Below are 10,519 nucleotides of genomic sequence, written 5' to 3' on the forward strand. Positions count from 1 at the left end.
CAAGTAATCACATCATGTCAGATTTAAAGAAAACTTTATATTCCTGAACTGCTTTCAAATAAGAGATAATCTGGAAATGTTTAAAGTTGAATTAAAATCAGACAAATAACAGCTTTTTCACTCTAATTTTTAATATTTTAAGCATCCTTTTGAAAAGATCCTACTCAAGCTATTTATCTTCTTAAAGATCCTTAATACTTTTTTCCCCCCTTGCTCTTTCAAGATGCCTGTGTAGCATCAGAGATTGAGAAGGTTTAAACATAACAGGATATAACAGGGCTCACCTATTTCCAACTCTGCTCACAAACCAAATTCAACATCAACCAATTTCCTATGAGATGCAATTTCTCTCCACTAAAACACTTAGTGCAAAATATGTGCAATATCCTGGCTAAATCATCTCCTATGCTCTACAACACACACAAGCATGCACTTCAGGTCATCAGTTTTAATTATCCACACTCAAGAAGGGAAGCAACAACAGTAATTATTCAAAATTGTGGATAAAGCAGAGAAATTCACATTTGATTCTGGAAGACGTTTGGAGTGGGGAGGGAGTTGGTTATTATAGGACAGCAAAATGACCTTTCTACTTCAAGTTTTTCTTGGGTGATTGTAACCTTTGCTTTCCAAGGTATGCACAGATTCATTCACACAAACATCTGACAGGAAATTCCTTTGTAGAGAATGCACAAGGGAGAAACCAAATACCACATGAAGACAAGTTTCTTTAATTTCCTAGGGGCAAACTAATATGAACATCTTCAACTGTGCCCCAAACATGAGCATCTTCACTGATTTCAGATAAAAATCCATCTACTGCCAGTTCCATTGTGGGAAACCTTTAGAACAGGTGGTCCTTACTAAAGAATCATCTACCCACCCTGTCCCATCTTACTGGTATGTTATGTGCCTACATCTAAGAAGAACTAAGTATCTGAAAACAAAATAGAAATGGTTATCTCTTTCATCGATTAGAGTCCTGTTTATGATTGTCTACCTCACAGAATTGTTACAGAGACACACTAGGCCATACAACAAGAGTCTTGGAAACAGTACCTGGAATACATGCATATATTTAATAAAAACACCAGTGATTAACAGTGTGTGTCAGCAAAATCCCTCACACACGTGCGGCACTGGGCCTTTTTACAAAATCCTTCCAATGTATGGTATTATTTCAACTGTTCAACCCAATGGTGGAGGGAGTTTTTATGATCTGTACATAAGAAGAATCTGAGGCCTGGATAGTCACATGATATGCCTAATGTCATAAAATGATAAATCTGAGACCGGCAAACAAATCTTTCACCTTTAAGTCCAACACATTCTTCTTGATAGCCCATTCTATACCATGCTCGGCCTCATGACATGACACGACCCCCAAATGTGTTTTAGTTGCACTCCAAAGGGGATGCAGTCAACATTTTGGTTTATTGCCTAGAACCAAGAAGCAGTCAGTGTTCGTTTAACTGAAGATACAACAGTGAGTAGTGAAAAAGTTCTCAAGTTCTCTGTGGCTGGACCACAAAATATCGAAGCTGTAACTTTCGAATCTCCATAATTTGGTGGATTATGACCTACCTTAGCTGTCTCAGCTTCTGCTGGCAGTCGCTTGGGGGTTCCTTTTTGGTCAAACACCTTCTGAAAGTTTTTGTTTTTAATGGATTGAGATTCAACACCTTCCCCTTCAATCTGCAGTTTAATGCCTTCGGCCCGGGCAGAGTGATCAATACCCCGTGGATTCAAGCCACAGTGGAGAGCTAGGAGAGAGGGGAAAAATTTAACTCCAAACACGTCCGACAAAGAAGGTGTCCACGACAAATGGTATTTCATCTGACCTAAGCAGGAAGAAACAAGGCAGCAGCAAGTTTAGAGGTGGTGTGATAACTATGGGAAATCCTCTGGGGAGAAGGGAGCATGGCGTGGAGGGCACCCTGAGCTCTCAAGTCAAAAACTTCAGTACAAACCCAGAAACCATCACTTCCAAGTTGTCTGACCTTGAGCAAGTTAGTAATTCCCCCATCACAGATGAGAATACCAAATTAGGCAACTTCGTTACTGCCTCCCACACATGCAACTAGTTCAACCCCTACGGTTTAGCTTCTAGTCTCTGCCTCCATCTGGAGAGCACTCCTTCCCTCCCCCTCTAACTCTATTCAAGCACCCGCTGGAGTGCACCCTCTTGCATTCACCGCACGACTATCTGCTGAGCACTTACTATGTGCCATCCCTGGGTTAGATCCTGAAAACACAGATTTTTATATGACAGATGTTCCCTTCAAAGATGCTATGGTCCAATAGGAGAGACAGAAAAAAAAAAGACAAAAGGACAAGTGATTTTGAACGAGTTATTATCGCTACATGAAAGAAGGAAAGACCAAAGTGGAGCGTTCCAAGGAGTCAAGCCTACTGGCTTCTGACTTCTCCTGTTTTACCCTCTCCACATCCTCTAACATGGATACCCCTGCAAAATCTACAGCCCATTTCCTGAGCATGTTTATTCGTTCAACAAATACTTACTGAGCCCCTCCACTGTACCCAGTATCCTGAAAGAAATAGCAATGAATGTTATGGGAACCATATATTTCTCCCAGATGACCTCCATGAACCACTAGGGGTGTGGGTGGGTGGGTGTCTCTCTCTCTTTCACTAGGAGTGTGTGAGGGTGGGTGGGGGTGGGTGGGGTGGGTGGGGGTGTGTAGTAAATTATCTCACCTCCCTGGGACCCCACCCCTTCAAATTTTGTGATTTTGAACCCTTTGGCCTCAGAGGACTCAGGGCCAGAGCCTTCCCTCCCTCCATCCCCCTTAGGACTCTACCTCACTCATAACCTTTTACTCAATATCTTCAGTATCCCCCCTTTCTCTTTTAGCCAACTGCTGTGATTCTACAATTCCTCCCTTACTTGGCATCCCATTCAGGTCAGGGTTTCCTCCTACCTGGCTTCCAAGAGAGGACGTGACACCTGAGAGACGAGGGTGAGCTTCCCAGAAGTGAGGCAGGGGTTCCCTCCCCACTCTCCATGCTCTCCTTAACAGGAATCATCCATTCCCACACTCCAATGCAGTTAACCTGCCGGTGACGCCCAAATGTTAACTGCAGCTCAGAAAAACCCGTTAGGAGCTTCAGACGAAAGTGAAACTTGGGACTCAAGATCCCAATTTCAGGGTATCACTGATACCTCAAATTTAACATGTTCAAAGCTGATTCTTGGTTTTTCTACCACTCCCCCCCAAAATGCCTTTTCCAGTGCTCTCCAGTTACACAGAAACTGAAGAGTCATCCTTGGCAGGGCGCTCTCCACGATTTGCCACAGCCCTTCCATCTCTCGCCAGGCCCAGCAAGCTCTACGCCCACAGTGCTGCTCCAATCCATCCATGTGGTTCCATCTGCACTGCCATCACCCTGGTCCGAGCCACCCACGTCTCTCATCCACTGACTAGCCCAACTGCTCTTCCTCGCTTGAGCCCTGAAACCCCATCTTTAAAAAATGTACAGGTCGGATTGTGAGACCCTTTGGCTTAGAACTTTTTAATGGCTTCATTTTATACCTACATCGTTCAAAAACTGTAACATGGCTAACAAGGCCCCTGCATTACCTGTCCCCTTCCCGCTTTTCCAACTTCATCACCCACATATCCCTCATTTACTCTACTCTGACCACACACTTCCTTTTCACACTTCCTACTTCTTGAACACATCAAGTTCTTTCACACTTCCCGGATTTTGTATGTCATTTCTTTGCCTAAAATGTTCTCCCCATTCCTCACCTAACTCCTACTCATCTGTCAGGTTTTGGCTTAAAGAACACTTCTTCAGATAGGTCTTCCCTTAATCCCCTTCCTCATCCCCTGCCCCCACCCCATGTTGGATCATTATGCCTGGAACAGTGAGTATTCAAATACTGAATGATCTTAAACTACTTGTACAAAGGTCTATGTGCATGTGGTCTTATTTATATCCTTCAAAATGAAAATTATCTGTGAATTTCTCTTCTAGCTTCTAAGATTCTTAGAGCCAAGAACCAGCCTATTTCATGGTGCACAGTAGACATTCAACATGTATTAGTTCACGCCTCCTCCCTTACGCTTTGTGCTAGATCTCAAATGATCTTCATAAAAGCTTGGTGAGATTAATTACATTCATTTCACAGACAGGGGAAATGAGACTCAAGGTGCATAGTCACAGAAAGTGATGCAGGTATCTACTGGGGATTACAAAGATCAAGCATCATTTAGGATATGGATGATTTCAAGCTTTGGATAAGCAAAACCAAAATAGATTCAATAGTAAAGAAAATTATTAGCTTTCAGAACAGGAAGCTCAGTAATGGTAAAAGTCCAGAGTTTGTGGATTTGCCAGCTCAATAGGGTCATCAAGGATTCTGATTTTTTTTTTCTTCATCTTTCCATTCTGCTATCCAGAACATCACCTATGTATGTCCTAAGTCTGGGTCCCCTCATGGCACCTAGAGTTACAAACTTCTGGTTCTCATCTAGCAATAGTGACAGTCAATGGTTGACATTGTTCTCTTTCCCCTAATCCTCCTCCAAACTTTCATTTTATCTCACAGCCCAAAATGAATCACACACCCATTAATGAACTAAAACCCTGGCAGTGGAGATAGGGTTACCCTTAAACCAGCTGGCCTTTCAGCTAAAGTTCCATTCCTCAGACCACACTGCTGTTATTCAAGAAGGCAGGGGCAGAATGGATGTTGGAGAACCAATCACAATGCCCATTTGAGGCAGTGGTAGAGAATTTAGTAGCCAAAGTCTGTAAGAGCAGGACACTAATTACTGTTAATATCAAATCAGCTTCTCCATCTCCAAAGAATGACCTATTTGTAACGGATATTCAAAACTTTAAAATCATGATTATATAAAAAAAAGTTTGCTTGTAAAGGGAGATGAAAAATTAACATGGGATAGATTTGGGCATTGGAGGAAGAGCAACATATAGCTTTGATCTTTCTCTCCAGCATGATACCTGGCTACTTCCTGCCTTGAAATTCACAGTCTCCGAATACCACTGACTTGCTGGTAGCTTCTGGTAACCTCCTGTTCTCCTTCCCCACCAAATCAGGCTCTCATACTTCCTTCATCTTTGCTCAGGCTGGTCCCTCCTCTTAGAAAGAGGTTCTACTCCGCCCCAGTCTTACCTGCTCCTTTGGGAGGCTAAGTCCACGCACCCCATGTGTCAGCTTAGACCCTCTGAAAGCCTTCTAGGGAGTTTCTGGCTACTAGAGCAAGAACCACTGGGATATGCTTCTTCCATGTACATAGTACCCTGGTTCTTCATCTCCCTCACTCTATCGAGGAGGTCTACCTCACTGATCTGTATACCTCTCCTACCACAACTACATGTTCCTCAAGGCAGGCCCTACCCCTTGGTCACCTCCATGACCTCCACTCCCCAGTCTAGAACCTGGCACATAATAGGCCTTTAAGAAACATTGGATCAGCTGCTGAATGAACCAGCAATCTCTTCTCTTTATACAACTGTGCCTTAAATCAAAAGGAAACTTCTCTCTGCTGGTAAATACCTTGCGTTTAAAATGTAAGGTAACGGGCGCCTGGGTGGCTCAGTTAGTTAAGCGACTGCCTTCGGCTCAGGTCATGATCCTGGAGTCCCTGGATCGAGTCCCGCATCGGGCTCCCTGCTCTGTGGGGAGTCTGCTTCTCCCTCTGACCCTCCCCCCTCTCATGTGCTCTCTCTCATTCTCTCTCTCTCAAATAAATAAAATCTTTTAAAAAAAATGTAAGGTAACTATAAACATGAAACAGAATATGATGTTTGGACTTTCTACACACGTAGCCACCTTCCTCACACAAATATTTTAATCCTCCATAGCTGTTCCCTCCTCGCCTGCAAACCCAGTAGTTGATTTAGGTTTTGTGCTTGGGTTTATTTATTTAAAACCATTTCTGACAGGCTTTGCTTTGTTTTCCCTGAAATTTCATGTCCCTAATATTTACAAATCAAGCAACTTTCAGATGGCCTCTTTACAAGCTGTGACCTTCATTTCTTTGTTCATCATGTAAAAGGAGCCCCATCTGAGTTCTCTTTTCTGTCCTCATCACTGTCCTTTCTTGTTTTCACTGACGATATTTACTCAATTTAATGGGCTTAGCAGCTCACAGGTCAGCTTTGAGACCCTCTTTGTGCTTCCCTGGTCTTCCTGACCCCTCTGTACCTTCCTGATTCCTAGTTACTGAATGGACACTGCAAGCTGTCAGTGAGTGGTCTTTCCCTCAAGGGCTGCCCTTGTCATTTTCATGTTAGAATTGCTAATACTAAGCTCTTTAAAATCAAGAATTAAAAAAACCAAAGATTTCATAAATATTTCTTTAAAAAAGTTAACCGGGACTTTTATTTATTTTTTTAACTGCAAATGCATAGGCTTTTGCATTGCTTTTGAGATGCCACAGCAAAGCTACCACCTCTTTTTCATGTGTACAAACCCATCCCCTTGTGTTCTGCTACTGGGAATGTAAAATAGCGCAGCTGCTGTAACACTATATGGTGATTCCTTAAAAAAAAAAAATAAAAAAAAACAAAAAAACAGAGGGACCCTGGGGTGGCTCAGTTGGTTAAGTGTCTGCCTTTGGCTCAGGTCATGATCCCAGAGTCCTGGGATCGAGTCCTGCATTGGACCACCTGCTCAGCAGAGAGTCTGCTTCTCCCTCTGCCTGTCACTCCCTCTGCTTGTGCTGTCTCTGACAAATAAAATCTTCAAAAAAAAAGTTAACCATAGACCATCTGATCTGGCAACTCAACCAAAGAATTGAAAGTAGGGACCTGAACAGGTATTTGTACATCCATGTTCACAGCAGCATTATTCACAATAGCCAATAGGTGAAAACAACCCCAATGTCCCCTGTTGAATAGATTAAAAAATGTGGTACATACAACAGCATATTCAGTCCTGAGAAGAAATGAAATTCTGACAGATGCTATAGCAGGGATGAACCTTGAAGACATTATGCTAAGTGAAATAAGCTGGCCACAAAAGGACAAGTATTGTATGATTCTACTTATACGAGGTACTTAGAGTAGTCAAATTCACAGAGACCAAGTACAACAGCAGTTACCAGGGACTGGAGGAGTGGGGGATGGGGAGTTACGGCTTGTACAGTTTGTTTGGGACGAAAAAGTCCTGAAGATGGATAGTGGAGATAGTTGTACAACAATGTGAATACACCTAATGCTACTAAATCATATGTTTAAAGAGGGTTAAATTGATAAGTTTTATGTTATGTGTAATCTAGTAAACAGAATTTAAAAACAAAAACAACCCACTCCGTCTAATTTCATCCCCCCATACTGCCTCCATAGGCAGAAAGAGAAGTTCCAAAGATACTTTATTCAAAAATTTGAGGTTTTTTTCCAACAAGCTCATTGTGATTTTCAAACTAGAACATGTTTTCTTAAAAAAAAAAAAAAAAAAAAAGCTCAACTATATCATATTATTTTAGAATTTCCCTGGAAAGGGCATATTTTCTAAAAAGGGGCCCCAGTCTTGAGTGTCAGAAAAGGCACTTCATTGTTGGAAGTGAGCCTGGATCCTCCTGGACCTGCCCTTAGATCCCGTTCCCACGTGACAGAGCTCACAGTAACAGACTATGAAGAAGTGCCAGGCGTTCTGTCTGAAGGCGAGGGGGGAACCAGGGGGTGTGCTGGTCGTGCATTCCACTTGCAAGAGCAAGTGTGTCCCACTTGCCAAGAAGCCATCCAGCTTCCAGTTCTTCCAATCCCCACCCACACCACACTCTCCCTGCAGTGAAACAAGGGACTGAGCCTCATTCAGGCTGGAAGTTCCTTTATTTGGGGCTTTGCTGGTAACAGAGATGCTCTGCAAACACTTCCCAGGGCCATGAGGTCGCTCCAGATCCTGCACCAAGAGTTTCTACCATCACACAGAAGCCGCTTGCAGTGGAGAGGTTTTTTGTGCTTCCCTAATTTGACAGAATTGGTCTTTTTATATAATATACTCTTTCCTTATTTTCAGGGATGACCCTTTATGAAATATTAAATTATCTATTCTTTCCACTATGAAGCTTTAACTGATTTTGCACCCATTATATCCTCTCTAAGCAATGTGGACAATTCACCCATTTTTCTTATTTGTTCTCTCATTCTCCCCCTTTTTTCTCTTCCTCCACCCACCCCATGTACGTATACACCATGTGTTGCAAAAATTAACGTGTCTGCCTAGTCTATGACTAGGAACCCCTTGAAGCAAGTGACTTCTCATTAAAGCTTTATAAACCTAGCGCCTAGCCGAGTGACTAAACTACTCTAAGTGCTCAATCGTTGTTTATAGAATAAGCAGAGGTATGGTGGAAAGATACCAATGCACTCCCACTCCCTGCCATTCCCTTCTTAAGGGAACTTACAGCTTTTACTTTTCAAAAAAAGCAGATCAAAGTGGCTTCTCATCTAATTGTAGAATTCAAAGATATGTTAAGTCACAGAAACACAGAGCTGTTCTGAAAGGGATTTACTGGACTGCCTTCTGCAGAAACCATCTTACTCATCTGTGTGCCTGCAGAGACTAAAAAACTGTACATATCTGGCACCCAATAAATGCTGCTAAACAAACACATGACCTTAGAAACAAATGTACTTCAATCCCCATCATTATCCATTGAAGTTGAGATAGTTTATAATTTACGTATATGTCTTGCTTCTAGCTAAAGTTCCTGGAAAACAAAGCCCTTGTTTCATACCTCTTATATAATATACACATAGCAGACACTCTCTAAATATCTGCTTAATTCACGGAAGTGCCTTATTATACTCTGGATTCAAATTCAGCAGAGCATTACCCTCTAGAAGTAATGTGGGCATCACAAGAGACCTCTCTCTATAGCAGACACTTCCCAATGTTGTCCTCCTTGCCCACAAGGTCACTCACTTTCCCAGCCTCCCTTGCAGCTACATGTGGCTGTGAACAGATTCCTGCCTATGGGACCTAAGCAGAAGGATGATGTGTAAAGACGCAGTACTGGAACTGACAAGAGAACAGGTTTTGATATCAGCCTTCTCACCACCTCGCTGCCTCGAATGCAGAGGTGGTATCCAGAGTGGCTATCAATCATAAGGCTATAAACATGAAAGCCAAGAGGCTAATAGCCACATTGGCTCTACCATCACTGAGCTACTCAAACTGGGTACTTACCTACCTACCTCTGGATCTGATGCTACACAAGAAAAGTAATCTTTTACCTATGACGCCACTGAGTCAGGTGTTCTGTGACTTAAGATGAACCATTCCAAACTGACACATGATTCCACTTTAACATAATTACTTAGCTCTTCTTTAAGGATAAAAAAGAAAACTGAAATCCTAGCAAAATATTCTGCTCTGGCTTTCATCATTCCCATTATGACTTGGAAAGCTGTATAAGTATGGTAATACCTTAGCAAGGAAGCTGTACATTACAAATACATGTTATCAAGAAAAATGTTATCACAGGTAGAATCAATCCAGATGATACGGTAAAGACCTGATGGCAAAACGTACTCATTGAGGAGACTCTGGTGCCCAGAAAAGTGCCTAGATCACTCATTAAAACTTATGCACGAATGAGAATGTGTCCATGGGTGTCCTATCACTAATGTTTTAACATGAAAGTATACCAAGTGTACAGGAAATGTAGGTCTCAAACACAAGCTTGGATTAAACTAATGGGCAGGGCACACTGTCTCTTTGGGCAAAGAAACCTGTCCAGCAGACATCTGCTAAGGCAGGGTCAGCAAACAATGGCCCAGGGGCCAAATCTAGCCCATTGCCTGTTTATGTAGGTCATAAACAGTTTTACATTTTTAAGTGGTTGGGGGGGAAAAACTAAAAAGGATATTTTGTGATCTATGAAAATTATATGAAATTCACACATCAATGTTCCTAAGTTTCACTGGAACACAGTCATGATTATGTATATGTTTTTTATGGTCACCATTGTGCTACAATGGCAGAAGTGCATAGTTGTGACATACCATATGGACTGCAAAAACTAAATATTTACTAGTTTTCCCTTTACAAAAAAAGTTTGCTGTATCCTGTTCTAGGGTAGGGTATATCCATATCCCGGAGGATACTGGGACCTAAGAACTGTAGCCCCCTCCACCATCACAACAAGGCAGAATTCAGAGTCTTTGAGGGACTCACCTTCTATTTATTCTACACTCTCCCACTCCCAGTCTCAATTATATTTGATTTTATCATTTGGGTCAGGCTATGAGGAGACCAAATAGGATTTCCAGACCTCTCCTTGGCCAGCTAGATGTGGTATTCCATATATATATATAATATATACAATATAATTACATATTCTATATATAAATTATATATACACCAGCTAAATGTGGTATTCCATATATATGTACATATACACACACACACACCAGCTGAATGTGGTATTCCATTATATATATAATATATATATCCCATTTTATATATATACACATACACACACACACTGAAGCTTAACACTTCCATATACACCAGCTA

The 10,519-nt window shown here is 41.8% G+C and overlaps 1 protein-coding gene across 1 annotated transcript in view; it reads right to left on the minus strand.

Annotated features, from left to right (window-relative positions):
* The window catches only part of SAMD12 (sterile alpha motif domain containing 12), a 377,694-nt gene that overhangs the window by 335,881 nt on the left and 31,294 nt on the right, over nt 1-10,519 (minus strand). Inside the window, exon 2 of the mRNA XM_021688709.2 lies at nt 1,585-1,763. Within this exon, the coding sequence (XP_021544384.2) occupies nt 1,585-1,763 (179 nt within the window). The remainder of the gene's footprint in view (nt 1-1,584; nt 1,764-10,519) is intronic.

The sequence above is a fragment of the Neomonachus schauinslandi genome, chromosome 4 (genome assembly GCF_002201575.2).
Source record: "Neomonachus schauinslandi chromosome 4, ASM220157v2, whole genome shotgun sequence".
Classification (NCBI taxonomy): Eukaryota; Metazoa; Chordata; class Mammalia; order Carnivora; family Phocidae; genus Neomonachus; species Neomonachus schauinslandi.